At 40.5% G+C, this 26,758-nt stretch overlaps 1 protein-coding gene across 12 annotated transcripts in view; it reads right to left on the reverse strand.

Annotated features, from left to right (window-relative positions):
* The window catches only part of GULP1 (GULP PTB domain containing engulfment adaptor 1), a 282,238-nt gene that overhangs the window by 168,170 nt on the left and 87,310 nt on the right, over nt 1–26,758 (reverse strand). For 9 of the 12 annotated variants that reach the window (XM_033945466.1, XM_033945464.1, XM_033945471.1 and 6 more), the window contains 2 exons: nt 19,009–19,065; nt 12,624–12,725 (listed from right to left, as the gene is read on the reverse strand). The exons of 1 other annotated variant lie outside the window; for it this stretch is intronic. In XM_033945466.1, coding sequence (XP_033801357.1) covers nt 12,624–12,725; nt 19,009–19,045 — 139 coding nt within the window. In that variant the 5' untranslated portion in view covers nt 19,046–19,065. The remainder of the gene's footprint in view (nt 1–12,623; nt 12,726–19,008; nt 19,066–26,758) is intronic. 2 more of the 12 variants (XM_033945468.1, XM_033945467.1) reach the window with 1 other exon arrangement.

Raw genomic sequence — 26,758 nt, forward strand, 5'->3', positions numbered from 1 at the left:
AATGCAGGACTGGTAGTACTACCCTTATGGCGGCCCTGTGTACTGCTTCCAAGCAGAAGATGAGACTCAAACTTTCCGGGATACTGTATTCCTTTAAGTACTCTTCTGCATGGCATGCAAACTCCATGGTTGGTTGGAGCCTATGTTGGAGATAAAACATCTCTATATGGATTAGATCAGTGTTCTTCAACCGCCGGTCCACAGAAATTTCTTGCCAGTCCACAGGGCCGGCATGTGCATCAGGCCCAAAACAATGTTCTTCAACCACCAGTTCGCGGTGCGACTGATGCGACTTTATCTTCGGGCTGGCTCCCTCTTCCTCACTAACTCAGTGCACAAAGCCACGAGCAGCGGCTCCTACGCACATCCTGCGCCTGAACTGGAAGCCTTCTCTCTGATGTCGCAACATCAGAGGGAAGGCTTCCAGATGGCCTATGTCTTAGCTCAGTGTTCTTCAACCGCCGGTGTGCAGTCCGATGCCGGTCCACAAAATAATTCTTTTATTTCTGCCGGTTCATAGGTGTAAAAAGGTTGAAGAACACTGGATTAGATGACTTCCTGGGAGCATGTAAGGAGCTGGCATCATGCTTGCCACAAAGAATGTAAGGCAGTTTCATTCTTTTTTCAGTTTGGGGATAGACACATCCATGTCCTTAGTCTACAAAAAAATATAATCCAGGCTTGGTGACACTTTGGTTACTAGGGAAAATTCTGTTATTTGTGATAAGATAGGATTTTGTAATGAAACTGTCATTAAGAAATATTAGAATATAAGCATGGCCATATTGACAAGTCAGACTGAAGGGCCATCAAGCCCAGTAACCTGTTTCCAACAGTTGTCAATCCACGTCACAGATACCTGGAACAATCCCAAGAGTACAACAAATTTTATGCTGCTTATCCCAGGAATAAGCAATGGATTTTCCCAAGTCCATTTTAATAATGGCTTATAGACATTAAAAAAAAAACCAACCCTGTTGAGCTAACTGCTTTTACCACATTCTCTGGCAACAAATTCCAGAGTTCAATTACGTGTTGAGTTAAAAAATATTTTCTCCGATTTGTTTTAAATTTACTACTTAGTAGTTTCATTACGTGTTAAGAGGAAACATTTTATAGAATTGAACTCAGGTCCGGATTCTCTAAACAGCACTGTTTTTTTAGGCACCAATAGGTGCCCAAGCTCAGTGAAAAATGCAGTTAAGCAATGTTTTTAACCGAGTTTCAATGTGTCTACCAGCGCCTAAAAAATTGTTACAAGACTTGCACCTCCATTGGAACTTTAGGCCGCCTAACGCCACTGTGAATGTTGCTAATGCCAGAAATGGCATTAGGCGGCCTAAAGCACCGGAGGCGTGATTCAGATCAAAGGTAGGTGCTAGAAACATAGGCCTGGGAAATCCTGGCCTACATTTTCGGTGCCTACTTTTGCTGGAGGCGCAATTCTACAATTGATGCCGTCGTGTGACTGACACACAATCGGCAGCCTTTAAGGTGGCCGTCGACAATGGCACCAGTTAGAGAATCCGGGACTAAGTGTCGTGCTGATCGGCACTGATTTTTTGGATGCCATACAGTATATAGAATTTTAGCCTAAATGCTGCATGTTTGTATTTTTGGAAAGAGCAAACAAGCTATTCACATCTACCTGGTTCTATTCCACTCAGTATTTTATAGACCTCTATCTCAGCCATCTCTTCTCCAAACTGAAGAGCCCTGGCCTCTTTAGCTTTTCCTCACAGAGAAGTCATTTCATACCTTTATCATTTTTGTTGCCCTTCTCTGTACCTTTTCTAATTTTGCTAGATCTTTTTTGAGATGCAGTGATCAGAATTGCACTCAATATTCAATAATAATAACTTTATTCTTCTATACCGCCACAATCTCGCGACTTCTAGGCGGTTTACAATCAAGAGTGCTGGACATTCAGCGAAATACAATAAGTAGATATTCAGAGGCAATACAGAGATCAGAGACCTAGATATGGCCACATCATGGAGCAATACAAAGGGCCTCTTCTATCATACTGTGCTAGCAATTTTTAGTGCAGAGAGCCTTGCTAAATGGTCCGCGATGCTCCCAACTCTCATGGGAACTCTATGAGCGTCAGGAGCAGCTCACCATGCTGCAAACTGCTAGCGCAGTTTGATAGAAAAGGCCCAAAGACATTATAACATCCTCCTCTTTGTTTTCCATTCCTTTCCTGATAATTCCTAACATTCTAACATTCTACTTGCTTTCTTAGTTGGGGTGACCAAAATTGCATATATATTTGATGTACCACGGAACTAAACAAAGGTATTATAATATTCTCAGTTTTGTTCTCTATTCCTTTCTTAATAATGCCTAACATTCTATTTGTTTTCTTTGCTGCCAATATACAATGTGCAGAGGGCTTCAACATATCATCTACTATTTATCCTGCCAAGCTACAATAAGGGGGGAATTTATTCAAGGGCTAAGTGAATTAGCACACTGTTCTTCAACCGCCGGTCCACAGACCGGTGCCGGTCCGCAGAAAATTCCTGCCGGTCCGCAGAGGGCCGGCGAGATCGATGCGGTTAAATTTCCCGTCGGCATCTCTTCCCCTTTCCCTTCCCCTTCCAGGGCTTAGGATCGGCTGCGGACAGCAAAAAAGAAAAACAGAAGCCGCTGGACTTTTCCTCTTGCCTGCATCGCTACAGGCTCTGCCGATCCTGATCCCGCCCCCCTCTGAAGTGACTTCCTGTGTTTGAGGGGCAGGATTGAGACTGGCAGAGCTTATAGCAAATAGCAAAGCAGGCAAGAGGAAAGGTCTCGCAGCTTCTGTCTTTGTTCAGAGTTCTGAGCAAGGGAACTGTAAGTAAACTGATGCGAGTTAAGAACCAGGCTGCTTCCAATTTAGTGTCAGTAATGGCGAGACCAGCCATTGTGACACTGGAGTCACTCTGGGGTCAGCAGCCAAGGGAGAGAATAAGAGATGCTGGATTCCCACGTGTTGTGGGAAGGGGATAGTAGACAAGGGGGGGAGATTGGTGTGACAGAAGGGAGATGGTGGATCCCCTTGGGGGAGGATAGTTATTGGAACTAGGTGGGAGTTGGAAGAATAGGGACACAAAGACAGATGCTGGACCTTGCAGGGGGCAGAGAGACATGGAAAATGCTGAACAGGAGGGTGGAGTATGAAGACAGAAGTAAGATGTTGGACATGGGTAGAGGGAGTAGGGAGACAGAGGGGATATGCTGGACATGGTGAAGGGGGAATAGGGAGACAAGGAGAAGATGCTGAATAAGGAATGGAGGGAGTACGGTGATGGAAGGTATCTGCTGGATTAAGATGGGGAAAAGAGGGGAGGAACTGGAATACGTTCAAGATAAAATCATAACTGAGGCTTGTGCGGAAGGGATCAGATGGTTTGCGGGGACCGAGCTTGCGGAAACGGGGCAGAAATGTGTTTTTTAAATTTCAGTCTTAGTAGTTTGCCAGTCCACAAAATAATTATTTTATTTCTGCCAGTCCGTAGGTATAAAAAGGTTGAAAAACACTGAATTAGAACACACAAACTGCAGAAGATACCCATTGTGGTTAGCACACATTAATATTCTTAGAACCCTTTGATGAATTCCCCTCTAAATTATTTTTTTTGTAGAATCTGATTATGTTTTCATATACAGTTTTTACTGTCAGCAAATCTAATGAACGTGAGACAGGGACAAGTGTGAACATTACCTTAGACACAGAAACCTCCTTACATAACTGGGCACTCACTAAGGGATCTATCTACTATATTTTGTTTGTATTACCGACATGATGAGGGTTGAATTCATGAAAATGAATTACAAATGCACTGTTGAAAGACTGAGCTAATCTTTTATCATAATGAGCTTGCAAAGACTAAGGCTAGAGTGAGTACTTGAGGACGAGAGAATATGGGGCTAATTTTCAAAAAAGATAGACATCCAAAAGACAGCATAAACCAGCACTTGGACACCTTACTAGTCAAAACAGGCAAGTGGGCATTCTCAACACAGACTTTCTAGACGTTTTCCTGGCTGTTTTGTCTCCAGTGCATCTAAATCTTAAGGGGGCATGTTAGAGGCATGTTTTGGGCAGGCTTAGGGCTTAGAACTTGGCGCTCTGCAGGGATAATCAAACCTTTAAAAAAAAACACCTAGGGCTTATTTTAGACCTTTGGAGCTAGTCCTGTTTTAAAAATGTCTAAATGCTAAAAAGGTGCCCAAATTGACCAGATGCCCATTGGAGGGATTAAGGAATGACACTCCCCCTCTTACTCCCCCAGTGATCACCAAACCTCTTCCACCTCTCAAAGATATTTTAAAAAAGCCAGTACTGTCCAGCCTGTATGACAGATTCACATGACTCACATACATCGGCGCAGTAGAGGGGCACTCTAAGGATTACTACAGGGTATGTCATATTAAAAGTCCCACATACAGATGGCACTATAACTTGCTTATATTGAATGGTTATCCCTCTAATACCTACTGTACCTACATAAAAATGACACCTGCAAGCGTATAAGCTATTGTTATGATGTACAGGTGGATACAGTAAGCTTTGTGGGGGGGGAGGGGGTTTGAAGGGTGAAGCATAACGTGTTGAGAATCTCTTGGACAAATGTATATAAATTTCTCAGTCAAGATTTACAAGTTCCATGTTTCCATCATAGATCCTCAAAACCGCCCCCCCTCCTTTAACACTATAATTATTATAGTCTTTATTGTTTCTTTCTTTAAAAAACTTTCAAAAGTGGATCTTTTCTCTCATATTCTGAATAGATTATCTTCCATCCAGCAAAGAAATATAACAACGTATTTTAAATAGATGCAAATGATCCAAAAAACAAACAAACAAACAACCCGATGGGACCCGTTTCGCCCCCTTTTCTAGGCTTTTTTAAGGGTTCAATAATGACGTTGCATTTTTGGCTGCATTATTACCAGTGAAGGCTGGGTGCTCAACGGCAAGTTATAATGACATCTGTACCTGGGACTTTTAATATGACATTCACTGCAGTAATCCTCAGAGTGCCCCTCTGCTGTACTCAGGAATGCTTAGCTGTCTGTGAAAGTTTGCTAAGAATATTGACTGCTTGGACGTCTGAAAAACTTGCTTTTGTGAGATTTTCATGTGGACATCTTTATATTCGAGAATGGCCAAAAAAGACAGACATACTAAGGGCCCAAATGTCTAGATAATTTATGTTTAAACAAAAAAAGATAGACATCTTGCAGTTTTGAAAATGAACATTTTCTCTACTGGCTTTCTGGATATTATTCCCAAAACATCCAAACTCAGACTTAGACATCCTATTGAAAACACCCCTCCACAGCTCTAAAAAGGAGTTGGGATAGGCAAAGGACTTACTTAGGAAGCTGACTCAACCTATGATACTTTGATACACTTGGGCAGAGCTATTGAAAGTCAGGAGGCAAACATTACTTTTGTCTACTCAGTTGGCTCAAACATGCCACACCTCGTTAAGGAAGTTAGAAATGGCCTTGGAAGAAAGAAATCTGACTCTCAAAAATTAAACAGTTGCAAGATAATGTTTCATTGCTCATGTAGATTCAGTTTACCATTTGCTTGGGAAACAGAAACTTAGCTGAATGTTGATCTAAGAGCAAGACAGCTCTCTTAAGCATTACTACACACATTCATCATCATCTAGCACAGTGGTTTTCAACCATGTCCTGGAGGACCACCAGGCCAATCGGGTTTTCAGGATAACTCTAATGAATATGCATGGAGCAGATTTGTATGCCTGTCACTTCCATTATATGCAAATCTCTCTCATGCATATTCATTAGGGCTAGCCTGAAATCCCGATTGGCCTGGTGATCCTCCAGGACAGGGTTGGGAACCACTGATCTAGCACAAGCTAAATCTGTTGTTGTTTTGACTCTTGATTTATCTGCAGCTTTTGATTGCACAGATTATTCCATTTTATTACATTGGTTACAGAATATAGGTATCAGTGATACTGCACTTAAATGGTTCACATTATTTTCTCAATCATCATACTTATACTGTTTGTTTTGGATCAGATCTCTCCCAAAATTTCACCCTTCCTTCAGGAGCTCCTTGAGGATCAATTCTATCCCCTAATCTATTTAGCATCTACTTATCTCCATTATATTTTACTACATATATGTATGCTGATTAATATTAAAATTCTATCTATATAGATCCTTGTGATAAAACTTATATTTCTACTATTAACAATAAGCTCAAATACTTGACAATTTGGCTTGCTCATAATAAATTAATCTTTAATCCATCTAAGTCCAAAATTATGCTTTTTGAAAAAATCTTAATCAAATTCTCTATTTTCCCATCTTATTAAATCATATACCAATTCCGCAGGTTTTCACAAGTGCTAGGAGTTATTTTAGGTTCTCCTCTTTCATATTCTTTTCAGATTTTATCGGTTATATGTAGTTCCTTTTTTAATTTATGTCATATACGTTCTATTTGTCCTTTTATATATCTCTCAGCCATTAATGTTTTGGTTCATTCTCTTGAAATTAGCCATTTAGATTATTGTAATTCATTAGAAAAAGTATTCAAATCAAAGAACATAAGACTACAACTTATTCAAAATACTGTTAATAAATGGCTGTAGGAAATTTGATCACATTACCCCCTCTTCTAAAATCAGTCCATTGGTTACCTATATCGTATTGCATAACCTATAAAATCCTTTTATTAGTTTTTAAACTCTGTACTGCTGATGCCCATCTCTATCTCAATAGACATTTAACACTTAACATTCTCTCTTCAAACTTTTAAGAGCCATTAATCAAAATCATCCAGTTCTTACATTTAGAGAATTTTTTTTTCAGATACTACCCTTAGTTCTATTTTTTCTGTACAGGGCTGTGAATTATGGAATTTACACCAAAACCACTATAGATTTCAGACCTCGCTTTTTAAAATCTTTTTAAAAAAGATCTTAAATCATTTTTATTTTCCGATGCTTATTCTTAAGCACTCTTTAAATATAAATTTAATTTTACTACCATTCTAGTTAGACCTTAGCTTGTCGGTTGGAGCACTGGGACTCTCTTCTTGTGTTTTCATGTTGGCACTAACGATGCTGCCAGGTACCCCTGCAAACATATCAAAAGCAACTTTGTGGCTCTGGGAGAGAAGGTGAAGCAGTCAGCTGCACAGGTGGTATTCTCATCCATCCTCCCTGTTGAGGGTAAACGTCAGGGCAGAGAAGCTTGCATCCTGGAAATGAATGTGTGGCTACATGGATGGTGTCGTCGAGAAGGTTATGGCTACCTGGACCATGAGATGATTTTCCAAGGGCTGCTGAGCAGGGACGGTGTGCTTCTATCAAAGAAGGGAAGAAGTGTCTTCAGGAGAAGGCTGGCTAATCTACTGAAGATGGCTTTAAATTAGAAGTGATGGGGCAGGAGATAAAAGCTCCCGGGTGAGTATAAGCCTTCAGGTAAGTAAATCAATGAACACCTATACACAGATGGGAAAAGGGGGAAAATATTATATACTAATGCTCAAAGTATGGGAAACAAGATTCTGGATCTAGTAGCTATGATGGAAAAAGATGAGTTTGATAAAGTGGCAATCACAGAGATATAGTTCACAGAGAACCATGACTAGGATGTAGTTATAACAGGCTATAAATCAGTTCAGTAAAGACAGCGTAGGAAGAAAAGGAGGGGGGAGTAGCGTTATATGTTAACGATCATATTAAAGCCACACAATTACAGATCTGTAGGGCAAGGAAGAGGCACTGTGAATCAATTTGGAAAGAAGGAATGTAAATATATTTACACTGATGTGATATGCAGGCTTCCTTCACAGATGGAAGAAATGGACATAGATTTAATAGTAGACATTCAGAATATATCTAAAAAAAAGGAGACTTTTACTAACAGGTGATTTTAACATGCCGGATGTTGATCGGGGAATCCCTATTGTGGGGTCTTCTAGAAGTAGGGAGATCCTGCATTCTCTACAAGATGAACCGTCGGCGCAATGTGCGGCAGCAGCGAAGAAAGCAAATAGAATGCTAGGCATGATAAAGAAGGGAATTACGAGTAGATCAGAGAAAGTTATAATATCGCTCTACAGAGCTATGGTCAGACCGCACCTGGAATACTGCATCCAGCATTGGTCTCCATACCTAAAGAAGGATATAAAACTGCTAGAGAGGGTGCAAAGACGAGCAACGAAGCTAGTGAAAGGTATGGAGAACCTGGACTATGAGGAATGACTTAGGAGATTGGGGTTGTTCTCCCTTGAGAAGAAGAGACTGCGAGGGGATCTGATCGAGACTTTCAAAATACTGAAAGGATTCGACAAAATGGAGCAGGGAAAGCAGTTATTTACAATGTCCAGTGTGACACGGACAAGAGGACATAGACTGAAGCTGAGGGGGGGACAGGTCCAGAACGAATATCAGGAAGTTCTGTTTCACGCAGTGAGTGGTGGACACCTGGAATGCTCTCCCAGAGGAAGTAATTGCAGAATCCACCATTCTAGGATTTAAGGGGTAAACTAGATGCACATCTCCTTAAGAGTGGCACAGAGTGATACGGGTAAGGGTAAATTAGATGCACATCTCCCTTGAGAAGCATGCAGTGATATGGGGACTAAAACTATGCCAGGGTACACCTGGCGGGGCCTCCGCATGTGCAGATCACCGGACTTGATGGGCCCAGGGTCTGATCTGGAGATGGCAATTCTTATGTTCTAACTGTTCCAGCAGTTGGTAATGGAACCCACGCAGGATGGGATTATACTGGACTTAGTGTTTACAAACAGGAAAGTGTTTCTGATATTATAGTGGGTGATCACCTGGCATCCAGTTATCACTGCATGGTATGGTTTATTATTAAGATATGTATAGAGAGGGCTCATTCAAAAGCAAAGGTTCTAGGCTTTAAAAAAAAGCTAATTTTTATTTGGATAAGGTTTCCATCAAGAAATTGTTGTCTGGAAGGAGTGGAAATGCAGTGGGCAAAACTGAAAGGAGCAATTGTAAGAGCGACAAACCTTTTTGAGAGGCAAGCAAGTAAAAGTAAGAGGAAAAGAAGGCTGCTTTGGTTCTCAAAAGTAGTAGCTGAGAAGGTAAGGAATAAAAGGTTAGCTTTCATAAACTACCGGTAATTTATATTGTAAGCCGCTTAGATATTTTATGATTGGCGGTATATCAAATTACAATAAACTTGGAAACTATGAATATGCATGAAATTGATTTGTGTATAGTGTATGCAAATCAATTTCATGCACATTCTTTATGGATATCCTGAAAGCCTGACTGGGTGAGAAACACTGTGCTAAAACATGCTTTGCTGAAGCAATTCACTGCATGATGGCAAAGTTCGACTCAAGTCCTCTCGCTCTGTTTTTAGTGAGGTACTGCTCAGCCCTGCTATCTGATTCATGACTCAGTCTTCCCTATACTGGTACCACTCCGGAGTCATAATTGACTGCCACAGACTGTACAGCGCTTGTATTTTCTCTAGCTGCATTGTCAAATCTTGAGACAGCCGTAATTAGAACCAATGGTTCAGAGCAAAAAATGCTGACACTAAAAAAAAGAAACAAACACCTTTTTCCACAGAAAACTTCAGAATCTCTCTGTCAGAGCAAACTTTTACCCAGCTATACAAGCTGAACAGAACAACTTAATTCAGGATCGCAAGGTATCTTAGAAAGGAGTGATGTTGTGCCTTAGTACCTTTCCCTCATCCGTACAGCACCTAACTAGGAAGGGAGAAAGAGAGGGGGGAGGGGCACACCTGGAGCTCCCAAGTATCACACCTGCACCAGTCAGTATTTCAAGACAATTTATCTGTTATCAAATAGACTGAAAAACTATCCCATAAAATAATATTCTACCAGACCAGAGGAGGTTGGACAGGTTTACCACCTACTGGAGACTGAGAAATACTATCTAATCAGGGGAGGGGGCTACAGATGGTTCTAAACTACAAAGGATTATAAATTAATGACATCATAGCTCATTATTTCTCAGACTACCCATCTACTGGCAGAGGGGCTAAGTTGTAACAAGCAGTTTTCCTTCCTTCTGTTTTTACTGGAAGTGTGAGAAATGTTTCCTTTTCTTACATATTTTTGGCTAGTTCAAAACTGTTGATTGCAATGTGCTATTTTTCTCTGTGAGATCTCTTTATGCTTTTTGCGGCCTATTTCAGCACTGCCATAGGTGGTAGGGAGGGGGGTATACGTCTTGGAAACACCATAGGTTTATCATCTGATGAATCTTCTTTTTTCAGAATGACAGTATGATGAAAGACTTTAGAAAAAGAAAGCTCGCTTATCTGGTCCATTTATAATGTATGCAAAGTATGCCCAATAGTTCTTGATTTTTGTTCTTGTGGTCAATCTACTGTACACATATTCTAATGCATATTTATTTATTTATATACCACTTATAGCCTAAGTGGTTTACATTCAGGTACTCAAGCATTTTTTCCTATGTCACCTGGTGAGCTCATACTCTATCTAATGTACCTGGGGCAATGGGGGATTAAGTGACTTGCCCAGGCTCACAAGGAACAATGTGGGATTTGAACCTGCAGCTTCAGGGTGCTGAGGCTATAGCTCTAACCACTGCACCACATTTAAATTTAATTAGAATCATTGATTAGGGTAAAGAGAAGTTTCAAGTTTCAAGTTTATTGATTTTTGATATCCCGATCATAAAACAAATATCTGACCGGTTAACAATTAAAAAAAAAAATTTAAAATAGGAGAGTAAGAACTAGTTATTGGTGTGTTAGAAAAATTAGTAAAAACATATTAGACATATACTGACAAACATGATTAGGTTAGTTTTGATGCTCCAGCATTATGACATGGTTTGAAATAATGTTGATGGGTTTGTCTGGAAAGATAAAGACTGGACCTTTCGATTCAACTGGAACGTGAGATCCTATATGTGCAAGAGTAGCTATATACACCACACAGACCATGTAATCTAGCATTTCTAAGTAGGTCTTGGATGTGACCCATGAAGAACACAAAACTCTTCATACAAATTGAACATGTCTTTGTACTAAATCCTGAGGTAGAAATACTTTCACTTTTTTGTGTCCAGAGGTGCTCCCATAAAGGAAAGCCTCCTGGTAGGTTTGAGGTTTAATTTGTTGACATGTAAGAGAAATCCAACAGATTCAAATACATTTAAGACTCTGTTTCCCAAGTAGATGAGTAAGTTCAGAGATGGTGCTGCCAGAAGCTAGTCATAATGGATTGTTTGCTTCAAGAGCATTCAAAAGTCATTAATCTCCCTTCTTATTTTTATTAATCTTTGTAGAGCTGTACAACTTTCATTACATTAATGCTCATCTTCTAACCAACTCTACTCTTAGGGGCAGAATCTTCCCTTGCCTTCATCTTTTAAAAGCTAAGAGAAAATAATTTGTTCTTTGAGGACTGCATTGGCATCATCCCAGAAAGTGAAAAGGTTAACTTCCATATCATGATTAAAATCCACAAACTCTTCCATATATCTATACAGTGTTCTCCCCAGAAATTTTTTCCAGCCGGGTGGCATGGAAAAGTAGCCGGGTGGGGCGGGATGGGGAAATTTGGTGGTGGGGAAAATTAGCCCCCTCTTTTACTAAGGTGCGCTATCATTTTTAGCGCGCGCAGAATATTAGCGCACTCAAACCCCCCACGCTATGCAGGAAAACTAACACCAGCTCAATGCTGGCGTTAGCATCTAGCGCGCACAGCAATTCTGCATGCGCTAAGCGCACGCTAAAACCATTATCGCAGCTTAGTAAAAGGAGCCCTAAATGTGTAATATTTTTATTAATAATTATTATTTTCCAATGCTCAATATGACTTCCTTTTTTAAGGTTTGACACTTGTGCCAGAATATTTTTACTAAATTTAAGAAGTATCCAATTCTAGAAGGGAATAATGAGATATTTGCCCTCTTTCAAATGGTATACAGGTTTAAAAAAAGGGAAATGTGTTAATGAAGTCATTAGGTTCAATCTAGCCATTTATTTCTGCATGAATTTAAACAACTAAAAAAAAAAAAAAAAAAGATAAATATAGCTCATCCAGTCATACCATGAAATGGCTCTACAGTACCTCTAATAATGTTTTGATCACTAGGTTCCTTCTTGAGGTCTCACTGAGGATATGAAATAGATGTGATCCCCACTTCCAGACCTCTTTCACATAATTTATGGAGAGGTGTTACTGAGCCTTGAAGGAGACCTGTGTGATTGATCTTTATCTGCTACTTTTTAATTTTGCTGTACACTTCCCCCTCTGAATTTGCGGGGGTTAGGGGCAAAGCCAGCCCGCGAAAATTTAAAAACCGTAAACAATAGGCTAAAAGGCCCTGGGGAGAACACTGTCTATAAGTTTAATAATGAACTCTGTATCTGCCAATAAATATATCTATTCACAGACCAGTTTTGGTGATGGGGAGGAGGAGGAGGAGGAGATTTGGGAAATTTCCATTAACCCAGCCACAGACAACCTAACAGGCATGATTGGAAATTAAAATAGTATTAATGTCGAAAGGCTTCAATAATTCTGAGGAGATAACTAAAAGTCAATGAGTGAATATGAACAGTAGAAAAAAAATAATCTCTTTCACCTGCATGCTTTCCAGCCCAAGAATCAAACAGCCGAACTTCTTTTAGAAATAATTTAAGGCGTTTGACTCCAATAATGTTCTCTGGTTTAGCTTTAGCCCTATCTGTGGAAGAAAGCACAAACTGAATTGAAAAAAGGAATACAAGATACCCGAGGATCAGAAGTAGAGAAGCACAGACGTTTATTTGTCATAGTGCCTGTCGATCAACTTCTGCAATTACAACCAGCTATCTTGCTACTTTACAATTTGTAGTTTAACTAAAGGAACAGCTCTTTGTTATTAATACTGCTGTTCATCTTTTACTAGAAGTGAATGCAGCGCAAATTATTTGTCCTACCCGGGATTATAGCAATTTCAAATAGTTAAATACAGAGAAATGCATTTCTTATTAAAAACAAAATCCTCTCTTCTGTTTGATAGGACTATGGTTTCTTTGAGCACTGCAAGTAACTAGTTTTATAAGCCATTATGGATAGTATACCAAAACATATGGCCAAAGAATAGTAAGATTATAAGAGAATGATACACCATAAGGAATTTTAAAAACCCTGGGTAATATACAGAAACAGCTGTCAGCTTTAGGACCCCACATTCCAAAGCACCAAACCCTCCCCAAACACAAATGACAGAAAAAGTTAGGATAAATGACAAATGTAGGTGCCAACACTAAGGCATCCTTGGGGATCACAGGAACGCAAGCCCACCCCTGCTAGAAAACCATATAAAAAGACGGTTATCATGGGCCCTCTTTACTAAGCCACGGTTAAAGGATTCTACCACGGCCTGGGGTGCTAAATGCTCTGATGCTGCTCCAACGCTCATAGGTAGTCTAAAAAAACTGGAGCAGCATCAGAGCATTTAGCCCTCTGGGCCATGGTGGAAACCTCTATCGCAGCTTAGTAAAAATGTGTGTGTGTTTGGGGGGGAGGGGAATTAACACAACCCCCTCCCGCCACCCAAAGAGTAAAAAAAAACCAAAAACTTTCCATCAGCTGATTGCGGCAGAGGAATCCATCAGCTGAGCCAGTTTCAGGGATTCCTGGCAGCTCAGCTGATGGGGGATTCCCCCACCAAGATCAGCTGAGCTGCAGAGCCCTACATCCCTCCCTTGACATTCCTGGACCTCCCCAACATTCCCTGACATCCCCCTGAAATCCCTAACATTCCCCTGTCATCCCGTACCTCTCCCAACATCCATTGATATCTCTGTCCCCCTACCACACACATATACACATCCCACCAACATTCCTGGGCCCCTCCCCCACCCTCAGGATGAGAAAACGGCAGGAAGGAAGCTCACTCCCTCCTGTCTACAGGGCAGTGTGCTGTAAATGACGGGGCTTCCCCCTCCCAAAGCATCTTGGGATGCAGTGGGAGGGGCTGAAGGCCTTGATAAGCTCAAAGTCACCATTTTTTTTTACATCAGGGGAACTCCTCAAATAGGCTCATTTGGCAGAAGCAAGGTAATCAAAACAACCCCTTTACTGCCTTGAGTCTACGAACATGGACATGGTATGGACTGTCCACCAATTCTCCTGTGAGCCCCCCAAAAAAGTTCCTGACAGACACCTAACTAATTTCTCCATCTGAAGAAACTTAGTTCTCCTGTTCAATTTCAAACATCTCCAACCTTGAAGATCAAGGCACCCTCCTATATTCCAACTTCAAGTACGTGGCTCTGACACCATGGACACTAAATAGTGCCTAGTTGTCTCCTTAGGACTAACGCCGTCACTTCAGGATATTTTGGTGTCAGCAATAGAGACTCACACAAGATCATATGCCTTTACATAGAAATGTTTTTTCATCTAAGGTTCTACACCAGTGGTTCCCAACCCTGTCCTGGAGGACCACCAGGCCAGTCAGGTTTTCAGGATAGTCCTCATGAATATGCATGGAGCAGATTTCCATGCCTGGCACCTCCAATATATGCAGATATCTCTCATGCATATTCATGAGGGCTATCCTGAAAACCCAACTAGCCTGGTGGTCCTCCAGGACAGGGTTGGGAACCACTGTTCTACACAACCTCAAGATCATTTTTCAGTGTTCATCATATTCCAATGCTTGTATCCCCTCTACCAACATGCCGGAGTGCATTTCAGTACCCTATTAGTCAATTATGTTCTAATAGACTGAACTTTGGCATTCCAATGCCCCATTGTCTACAAATTCATGAGACAATTTCTTCATGTTAAACTTCCATTCCAAAAGCAACAACTCTAAGACCCGAGTATCATGTTTTCTTCTCTTATGAAATCACCATTTGAGCAGATGGAATCCTCATCTTTAAAATACCTAACATGGAAAGTACTTTTTCTAGTTGCAACTTCAGCTATAATAATCAGTGACCTGCAAGCCTTAGAAATATATGAGCCTTACACACAATTTCATTATAGTAAGACTGTCTTATGTTCTAAATTCCTTCCCAAAATAACGCCATCTTTTTGCATTAATTGAAAAAAAGAGAGCATTGCCTCTCTTTTATCCTAAGCCTCAAACACCAGTATGGAAAGCCAGAGAGTGGTAGAAATCTGGAACGCTCTTCCAGAGGCTGTTACAGACGGAAAGCACAGTTCAGGGATTCAAGATAAGGTTAGATAAGTTCCTGCTGAACCAGAATGTACAGGTAAGGCTAGACTCAAATAGGGTGCTGGACTTTGACCCAAGAGCCACCGCGTGAGCGGACTGTTGGGCACAATGGACCACTGGCCTGACCCAGCAGCGGCAATTCTTATATTCTTATGTACATATTCTGGATTGTAAACAAGCTTTACTTTACTACATGAAAAGGATAGAATGTATCAGAATTTGTATGCAGCTTTTTGTTTTACTTTAACTCCAACAGACTTAGTATTCCAGTGGTCAAGCACACACCAGCAAATCTAATAAAGTAGCATCATATATACCAAGTTGATATCTCATCTCATTTCTTCTAGTTGATATATTTCTTATAGCACCTTACAAGAATAGTAGAAAGTCACACATTCTGTTCATTTATCCACCAGCTAAAGGATGCAAAAGTAAGAAATATCTTGACCATATGCTGGCCTATCAAGCAGCACATCATGATAAAGATTTTCGGCATTTAATACGTACATCTTCTTCTTATGAACAATTTAGAAAACAACCGAAAAGGTTTCTTTTTTTAAAATTTTTTACGAATAATTCAGAACATAACTGAAAATTTTCATCTTTCCAAAACTTTTGATCTAATATTTTTTATTGTATCTTTTTAATAAAGTTTTGTAAACCGCATAGAAGTTTTTGGTTATGCGGTCATAGAGAAAATCCATATCAAATCAGAGCCACTGCTGCTACCGCAGCTACCAGTCCTCATTCCCATACCTTCATTTCATACTACAGCTTGGACCAGTCTTAAATCAGATACAGGGCATTTTGCCAAACAATCTGTCCTTATGAACTGTTCAACTCTTGCACCAATATATGAATGGGTTGCTCTATTACATGAAGACAATTGACAGAAAAGCAGAACATCTCTGAATTTCAGAGTAACCCACTGGTATGCCTGAATGAAAGATTAGGTTCTTACCTTCAGTAATCTTTCTGGTAGTCCCTAGAAGATTCTATACTCAAGGTGTTCAATTTGTAGCCGTGATCCAGAGTTTGCAGAAATCCAACACTTTTCTCACCATGTGCTCATCCTACTATTGAGAGAGAGACAGAGCCACCTACAGGTACAAAAAGTCAAGTAACCATACTGGAACAAGGCAACAACCAAAGGAGGCGTCACAGGGAAATCTCCCCAGAAACAGAAATAAGGTCTGTTCTGCTCTGCAAGATACAATAACATAATTAATAAACAGTCAACAGTCAACAAAGAGAATATTAACCTGTCGTGTGCAACAAGTACCAACTGGAAAGCTGCCATCAGTAACAATTAAGCCATATAAGAGGGAAATCCCACCCCCCCCCCCCCACCAAGTGCCTGTCTGCTGGCTGGAAGATACTTCAACTTGTAAGGAGAAAAAACTGAGGCAGAAAAAGGCAGGAAAATCACCAAAACTGAGTCTATACTGGGAGGGCAGGCCATATAGAATCCTTCAGGGACTACCAGAAAGATGATTACCAAAGGTAAGAAACTAATCTTTCATTCTGGTACGTCCATTACAGATTCTATACTTGAGATGTAACATTGTGGGTAACGGCAGTCTGTCCGACAGCATGACGCAAGACCTGGTTTTATTGGAACTTTGGTCCTCGACCTGGCAGCTTAGCTTCAACGCTAACAAATGCAAGGTCATGCACCTGGACAACAATAATCCGTGCAGAACGTACACATTAAATGTTGAAACCTTAGCAAGGACTACAGCAGAACGGGATTTGGGGGTGATCATCAGTGAAGACATGAAAACGGCCAATCAAGTGGAGAAGGCCTCATCCAGGGCTAGGCAAATGTTGGGTTGTATCCGGAGAAGCTTTGTTAGTCGGAAGCCCGACGTCCTAATGCCCTTGTACAGAACCATGGTGAGGCCTCATCTGGAGTACTGCGTACAATTCTGGAGGCCACATTACCGTAAAGATGTACTGAGAGTCGAGTCAGTACAGCGGATGGCCACCAGGATGGTCTCGGGGCTTAAAGATTTATCATACGAAGAAAGACTGAACGAATTGCAGCTATACTCTCTCGAAGAACGCAGGGAGAGAGGAGACATGATTGAGACGTTTAAGTATGTCACTGGTCGTATCGAGGGAGAAGATGATATTTTCCTTCTTAAAGGACCCTCCGCCACAAGAGGACACTCGCTGAAAATAAAGGGCGGGAAGTTTCATGGCGACACCAGGAAATACTTCTTCACCGAAAGAGTGGTTGACAGCTGGAACAAGCTCCCAGTGCAGGTGATCGAGGCCAGCAGCGTGCCGGATTTTAAGAACAGATGGGATGCTCATGTCGGATCTCTACGAGGGAAAGGTCATCAGAGAGCGATTAAATAGGGGGGGGGGGGGTCAGCGGTGTGGGCAGACTCGATGGGCCTCGGCCTTTTTCTGCCGTCACTTTCTATGTTTCTATGTTTCTATGTACCATAGCAATGGCATTGTCTAGGCAGGGACAGAAGAGCCTGCCCTCAACATCGAGGTCCCACAAGCAATATCAGAGCGCGCTGCCACATCCATTCGGTAAAACATGGTAAAGGTATGAAGAGAAGACCAAATAGCCACCCTGCAAATTTTGTCTGGTGGAACAACTCGAGTCTATGATGCCGCAACACCCCCTAGATGAGTGGGCCTTGAGAGAAACTGGCAGGAGATGTAAATTGATGAAATAGTCATACGGATCCAACTGTAGGTGGCTCTGTCTCTCTCTCAGCAGTAGGAGGAGCACATAGTGAGAAAAGTGTTGGATTTCTGCAAACACTGGATCATGGCTATGGATTGAAAACCTTGAGTCTAGAATCTGGAAGGGATGTACCAGAATCCTGCTTGTCAATTTATAAAGCAAAGATACTTATACATAACAGATGTTCTCTTTAGACAGAAAGATTAATTAAACACAAAATCCCAGTTGTCTCAGAGTTGATTCTAAGCTTTAAACTAACAGAGGAAATAGAGGGTACATTTGTACATGGGAAGAGCCACATGAATTCAGAAGTTTAGATTAGTCCTAAGCTTTGTTCTGTTCCAGCATGGGCATGGCCAGATGATTTCTTCCACCATCTAAGGAGAACATCAGTTTGAGGCAAGCAAATGTGCATGCTTACTTTTTTAAAATTAATATATTCCTGGACCAAATATTAAAGAGAGAGATGTTTTTAACATCACATATATCACATTTTTTGATCAGAAACAATCAAGAATAAATGTAGCTAGTGAATTAATGGTAGCACTAACGACTTGATGAAAGCATAGCACTTGAAATAGATCTAAAAGGAAATACGTTCTGCTGGCACCATAATGCTCAATCACTTCTCAAAGAGCTATGAGTTTATAAAACAGGGAATCCAATAGTTTGTGGATTATGAATCACAGAGAATGGATAACAATGAATAAGGAAAATAATCAAACATCAGAAGTACAAACAGAAAATCTAAGGAATGAACTTTTCTAAAAATCTCTCATTTCAGTTTCTCTTAGAAATCTATTTAAAATGTACATAATTGGACTGACCTCATAAAAAATTAAAATTGACTGCAGGTAAAGAAAATATCCCCTTTTATGCAATCAGCCAAGTCTATCCATTTTTCTTTTACTTTCCTAGGATTATAGTCAAGAGTTATTACTTTCAAGTCAAATTTTATAATGAACAATTCTTTATCCTCATACCAAATTAACCTCCCATTTCCCATTCCATACTGATACTGAAAATACAATAAAAGCAGAAATTATAACACAGAAGACAAATTCCAAGACAGCACAAATGTCATACCTTTTTTCCTGTTAAAGGCACGATTCATGTTGAGCATCAGCTTTATTGTATTTGTACCTGAAAACACAAATATACATGTTGCATTAGATAGTTAACTGCAATGATCTGGGAATTTTGCTAAATCAATCATATCTGAATTTCTTCCATAAGGCTTGAGGAAGCATGGTTAAAGAAAAAAAAAGTATTTGTTCTATGTATTTAGATACAATTACAGAAAAGCAAATATTTGTAGAAGAATGGCCCATATCACAAATGTTTATATAGAAATTTTATGGATATACTATGCTCTGTTAACATGTAAGAACATGCTTAGAATGCATTAAAAGAAATTAATGAGCCATGGTGCTCATTTTCAAAATAGAAGGATGCCCTAAAAAATGGCATAAAGTGGTACTTGGACATTTTAATCACCAGAACATCCAAGTGCTGATTTTCAAAACTGAGTTTTCTTTTTAATATACAGTATATCTTGCAAGTAATTTGTCCTCCAGTACTTATAGATCTTAAAGGGGGGGGGGGGGCAGTAGGTTGTTAGAGGCCTGTTTGGGGTGAGATTAGGGCAGCTTTAGGACTTGGATATCTTGCAGGGATAATCAAACCTTTTTGAAGCCATCCAGGGCATCATTTAGACATTCAGAGTTAAGCCTGTTTTAAAAGTGCATAAGGACCAAAAAGATATCCAAACTGACCAGATGATCCCTGTATGCATGAAGGCATGACCCCCTCAGACTCCCCCAATAGTCACTGACACCCTCCCACCCACACACCCCCAAAGATGTGAAACAGTACAAACCAGCCTCTATGACAGTTGTAAATATTATGGGAAATCCTAGTAAAGCAGAAAGCAGGTATGTGGAGTAGCCTGGTGGGCAGTGTATTGAACCAAAGAGAGGGGGGATACAGGCCCATATCACACCCTACCTACCACATTTATGGTGGAAAGTGTAAGTGTAAGGCTACCAAAACACATTCAAAACCTACTGTACTGTACTATCATATTTTATGATATTATGTACATCGCTTAGAATATTTAAATAGGCGATATATCAAGAGTTAAATAAACTTGAAACTTGAACTTGAAACTTGAATAAAGGTGATACTTGCATCCATAAGGGCTATTAGAATGGTAGACACATGGGTATAGTAGGTTTTGGAGGGCTCACTATACACTATAAGGAGATTATGGTGAAATGTGTATCTGGCACCCGATGTCCACAATAGTAAACCCCCCCCATAAGGGGGGGGGGTGTTAGAGGCATGTATGCATTGCCTTCTGAATGTATGCATTGCCTTCTACATACAAATTATGCATGCAGAAGGCAATGCATACATACTCTGTTGACATGTATGCATTGCCAGTCCATTAAAGTGCTGGCCCCACCCCCATCCAAACATACCCTGCATTGCTGAAATACTTTTACTTCATACACTCTCATGGGCTGATTCTGTATAAGACACCGGTCTAAGCAGCTGCTTAAGAAGTGGTCGAGAATTGCACACCAGCATCCTATACAGAATCGTGTCTGTTTTTAAAAACAAATGCCTCCCCCCCCTCCCCGATTCTCTAACCTGCGCCAGTTAAAGAATCGCACCTGCCTGATTGAGCGATCCCTTCCCATCAGCTGATCACGCAAGGGAATCCCCAATCAGCTGAGCTGGCAGGCCTTCATAAAGTCACAGCTTCGGGGATATCCCTACCACATTTAGCTGAGCCGCCTGTGGCAGAGGACCACTGACATGTATCACAAAATTGGCAGGAGGAATAGCCACTTTCTCCTACCGCTGACACCCCCATCTCCCCCGGTTGAAGACTGGCTGGAGGGATTTCCACTCCCTCCTGGCGACACCCCTCAAAGTGGCAACACCCCCTGAACCTTTTGGGTGAAAGTCTGGCCAAAAGGATGTTTATTCCCTCCTGTCGGCAGGCAGGCCAGCCTCTTCAAAATGGCAGGCCTTCCCGGTGCATTTTGGGTTGCACCGGGGAGGGGCCTAAGACCCTGATTAACTCAGATACCTAAGGAACCTCCCATAGGCTTCCTTCCTGGTGCTTCCTGGGAAGCACTTGGAGTGGATCAAGTTGCCGTTTCGGGTGCAGGTGGAGGTATCAGAACGAAGGAGTGGGCATCCCTCCTTCTGGTCTTCAACGGGAAGGGGGTATTGGTAGGAGGGAGTTGGCATCCCTCCTGCTGATTGCAATGGGGGGAGGGGCAGCACCAGGATGGAGTGGATATCCCTCCTGCTGATTTTGCATGGACAGATGGAGTGGATACCGCACCATTCATGGAAGAAAATGTTTATGAACAACTTGAAAAATTGAAGGTGGACAAAGCTATGAGACCATACAGGATCCATTCCAGGATTTTGAGGGAGCTCCGAAAGATTCTGGCAAGCCCTCTTAAAGATTTGTTCAATAAATCCTTAGAGACAGGAGAGGTTTCATGGGACTGGAGAAATGTGTGTGTCTCATTTGACACTGAAAGCAATGCCAATGTTTAAAACAATTTATGCTTGAAGGCACTTTGGAAAGTGAGTATCAGCAATTAGGTTAAAAAAAAATCCATCCAATTAGGACTTCATTTTGTGCTCCACTGCATCAGGACACTGTAAATTTGTCCTTGACGAAATAATGACCCTGTCAGATGGAGACTTTTTTCCATGTTTTTCCATTTTGGATACTTTTCAAAAGCAAGCATTTCACGAGACATGTTTAGTACATTTAGATCATCATTTTAGAAACATCCTCGTGTAAATAGAAACATTTGCATGTTTAAATTGCATACTAATTTCAGAAAGCCACTATTTGCATAAATGAGATCCACACCACAGAGATTTCACAGGGGCATGGCTTGGGCACTAGTATTCCTCATTTACAAAGGGAAAACATGCATATGGGAAAATTTCCACACCGGATTTTTTAAACAGTTAAAAGCGCACACATAGATGTGAAAACAATATTGTTTTCAGCCATGGCTTTACATGATGGGTTAAAGGGATCATTCTTCTTAATCCTATATAGTTTATTGTCTATCTTCAAAATGAAATCAAGTTAATACTGTGGCTTCATTTCTAAACTAGGAACATTTACCAAAGTAGGTTGCAAAATGGGGCATCTACATGTGGAATCAGCACTGCTTAGGGCCAGATTCTGTAAATGGTGTCACAAAATGAATGTATAATTTACAATCAAGCAAAATAGAAAAATGAAGCAAAAAGAAATTAAAGAAAAATTAACACAAAAACAAACCCAACAGTCCTTTAGAACAGTAAGCTGTACCACTGTGTGCATCTTTTGGGAATGTTCCTGACCTGCTAATGCCCATCCCACGGCCATGCCCCCCTTTTAAGTTAGACACGATCCAATTTAGATGCTATTTGTTACAGAATAGCATATAGCCAGAACACCACCCAAATCATAATTAGTGCCAATTAAGTTCTTGTTAGCCCCAATAATTAAATCATTAACACATTATTTTGGGTGCTGATCTGGGAACTGTGCCCAATTGTGAGTGACTTTTATAAAATTCAGGGGCTAATATGGAAATTGTAAAATCAAAATGTCTACATGTAAGTATCGATACCAGCAAATAGAAGCTTCGCTCTTTTTCTCTCCAACACCTTATCCAGTTGGTCATTCCAGTCATCTAGCACATTTTCTGTTAAAAAAGTTTCCTAATGCTTTTCCTGAGTCTTCCTCCTTGCAGCTTCATATCATGTCACCTAGTTCTACAACTTTCTTTTCTTTTGAAAATGTTCACATCTATTGCATTAATATCATAGCCATCTCATTGGCTAGATCCTACTACCCACATTGTCTGCAGCTAGTTACTCTGGAAACAAGCAGGACAGGTTCACGCACACGGAGATTAGAATTGCACAGAGTTTAAAAATGTCTAATACTATCCAGACACATTAGCCATCCTTTTGATTTCTGGATAGGAATATGCAAATCAGTAGAATAACTAAAAAATAAAAATGAAAAAAGCTAGACAGTTGTTATGACTAATCTTCTGTATCCTCAGTATAGCTGAGTTAGCTAATGCCTTAATCTAGCCCTATCCATGACAACAGATATTAGCTGGCAGTACACGTAGTGAGTAATAAGCAAGCAGTGTAATTCAGTCAGAACGTTTCAGAGTAGATATAACAAAGAAAATGAAATATCTGAATTAATTAAAAAGCAGAACATAACATGTAGGGAATTATTTGTAATCCCATGCTGCGACATGTGTGTGCTCTGAATGTGTGGGGGTATCTGGGATGGTGGGGAAGTTGCACGGGATTAGTCTTTGGGAGTTGGGAGAGTAGAGAATAGTGAAAACAATTTCAAAGGAGCAATTTTTAAACTGCTATTTTTCACTGTATATCGTTTCTATGCTACAGAAGCTGAACTCCTCCCATAGAATGCATTGGCTCTTCTTTTTTTGGAGGGGAGGGGCTTATTTCTCTGGAACCTCTGCTTCAATTTGACTCATTTTCAAACAAGATGGGTCTTTTTACCCATTTTCCCACATGCTAAATTCCATACCATTCTTTAACATTTTCAGAGAGGTATTTTCCCCCCAGATGAAAACAATTATTCAGAAGCGGTTTAGAAAGCCTACCTTCCACTGAATTGAAATAGGGCTGTACATCGATTAAAAACTTTAATCACATGATTAAGTTTTTTAATTGTGTAATTAAATTCATAAAGAGCCTCCCTTACATTTCCTCCTGTAGAGTGCAATATGTACAAGCATAGCAGATGTAAATTCTCAAAACCGACACATTTCAATTCAATTGCCCCATAGAAAGGCAGTATATCAAATCCTATTACCTCCCTTACTAAAAAGAAAATCATTTATCTTACCTTTGTTGTCTGGTGATTTTATCTTTCTAATCATCTCATTCCACATCTCTGGTTCTGCTTCTCAACATGTTATCTGCCTATTCACTCTTTTTTTCTCTTCTCTAATTACTGCCCTATATTCATTTTTCACGATTAACATTTCTTTCATTTTTCTTTCTCCTTTTTAAATCTGTCTTGTTTCTGTCTCTTCTCTTCTATTCATGGCCCCATCATCTCCCTCCCCTTATTTTCTGTTCCCTTCTATGGGTACCCTCTCTTCCCTTTCCTTTCTCTTCTCACCGCTCCGTGCTCACCATTTCTCTCATTTTTTCCATCTCTATTTCCAGAATCTGGCCCTCTCAAACATCACCCTACTCCCCCATCTACACTTCTTTCTCCATGCAAATCTTCCTGTGCTTCTGCCTTCTCCCTCCTTCTCTCCCCTGGTCAGGTATTGCTCTCTCTCTCCTCCTCCCCCCACCATGGTCGGGTCTCTCTCCTTCCTCTTTCCCTCCCACCATGGTCGGTTCTCTCTCGCCCCTTCTTCCCTCCCTCTAACCTTTTATAGCCTGCCAGAAATGCTAGTGATTAAAGAAGAGCACTGCCAAGAGGTTAGCTGGCTCCAGTCTCTTGCTGTCTCTTCAGTCCCTGCTGCACCTGATGTAACTTCCTGTTCCAGTGAAGCAGGGACCGAAGAGACCATGAGAGACTGAAATCGGCTAGCCTGCTAGCAGTGCTCTGCTTTAATTGCTAACACTGCCGGAAGGCTATGAAAGGTTAGAGGGAGGGAGTGTACTGCAGCTGAGGCAGCCACAAGTGCAGGCAAGTTGCGGGCAGCAGCAAGGTCACTCTTCTAAGAGAGCAGTGGCAGAAAGAGAGGCTCTCCAGGGGAGGTGAGTAGTGGCAGCAATACAGCTCTCCAGGGAGGGAAGTGGCGGCAAGGGTGGCTCTCCGGTTTGGGAGCAGCAATGGCAGGGAAGCAATTCTAAGTCAACATTCCTCCAACATCGTCTTCTGCCTGACTTCACTTCCAGTGGAGCACATGAGAAGTGATATCAATCAGATGAAGAATGCCATGACTATGAAGGAAGGTAGGCCTGACCGCATTAATTCTGTTAATTTTTTAAAATATATATATTAACCAATTAATGTGTTAATCACGTTAATAGCTCATCCCTAGTTGTAAAGAATAAAACAGGGGGAACTGACAGCAAGAAAAAATGAAAATCGTTAGAAAATGAATAAGGATGCTGCAATAGACATCTTACAAAATATTTAGTACAAAGGAAAGAAGCAAAGAGGGTAAACTAAATCAGACATGACAAAACTGGAGTGTGCCAGTTCTACTTCTAGATAGGAATTCTGTTTTTTTTTCTGTACTAATTATGGCCCCCTTTATCAAGCCGCATTAGGGTTGATAAAAGGGGGACAAGGGTTTTTTTTTTTAATCACCGGCTGCTGCGGTAAAAGCTTCAACACTGTCTTGTATGTTAAAATGTACAGCGCTACGTTCGCCTTTTCAGTGCTATAGAAATAATAAATAGTTTTATAGAAATAATAAATAGGTTTTTATTTATAGAAAAAATTTATAGAAATAATAGGGTTTTTTTTAAGTCACCGGCCACTGCGGTAAAAGCTTCAACACCATCTATTGTATGCTAAAATGTACTGCGCTATGTATGCCTTTTCAGCACTATAGAAATAATAAATAGTAGTAGTAGAAACACTCATAGGATTTCTTTGAGTCAGAGCTTTTACCCTAGCAGCCAGCAATAAAAAACCCTAACGCGGCTTTATAAAAGTGGGCCTATATTTTGTTTACTGTTTGGCCTCCTAAAACCATGGCAAGCTTCTCAGCTCTAGATTAGCTTGTCCATCTCATTTATCACCCAATAAATTGTCTTTTCCCTCGGTTTGTTTTTGTTTATATTACATTTTTAATTGGCATATTGTTATGGCATTTTTGTACACCGCCCAGAAGGTTCAAGTGGGCAGTATAATAAATTTTAAATAAACTTGAAACTTCCTTGGTATTTCTAAAGGTTAAAGGAGATCGAACTTGATATACTGCTTTTTCTGTGTGGCTACACAAAGCAGTTTATATATTTTTGGCAGGTACTTATTTTCTACCTGAAGCAATGAAGTGTTAAGTGACTTGCTCAGAGTCACAAGGAGCTGCAGTAGGAATTGAACTCACAACCTCAGGGTGCTGAAACTGCTTCTCTAACCAGTAGGCCACTTGAGTATAAAGCACATTAAGCAAAACTAGTAATCAAAGGGGGAAAAAAGAATTAAATCAAGAAGAAAATTAAGTGTCCCTTTTACAAAGCTATGGTAGCGATTCCCACGTGGCAAATATGACATAGCACAGTCAGTTCTTATGAGCTGCGCCACATTTGCCAACTGGGGCTTGCTAGCACAGCTTTGTAAAAGGGGCCCTAAGTGCTATATAGTCCACAATTAAAGGAGAGAGATCCAAAGTGTAATTGTCCCCAGAAGCATGGGATAGTTAAGAGGTATTTAGAAGACAATTTAATCATGAATGTGACGGTTGGGCAGACTGGACGGACTGTTCATATCTTTTGTCATCATTTACTATGATGCTATGTTATTATACTGCTTTATGCACTGAAAGGGTTTTGAAAATTACCCTCCAACTGGCTAATATACTGTACATATTATTTGGAAGTTCCAGTTCATGTTGACATTAATCTAATACATATAATACATAAGTCATAGATTTTAATAGTGTAATAAGGTAAGATGATCTTATTAAGATTGGAACAATCTTAATAAAAATGATGCACTCCTCTCCATCTCCTTCTTCCCCACTGCGTCCAGGCCCTGCACCCCCATCTATAGACTCCTCGGAGGGGCTGCAGTTTGTGGTACCCTATCGCGCCACCAGCTACTCCTATTCCTCCT

The sequence above is a fragment of the Geotrypetes seraphini genome, chromosome 5, assembly GCF_902459505.1.
Source record: "Geotrypetes seraphini chromosome 5, aGeoSer1.1, whole genome shotgun sequence".
NCBI lineage: Eukaryota > Metazoa > Chordata > Amphibia > Gymnophiona > Dermophiidae > Geotrypetes > Geotrypetes seraphini.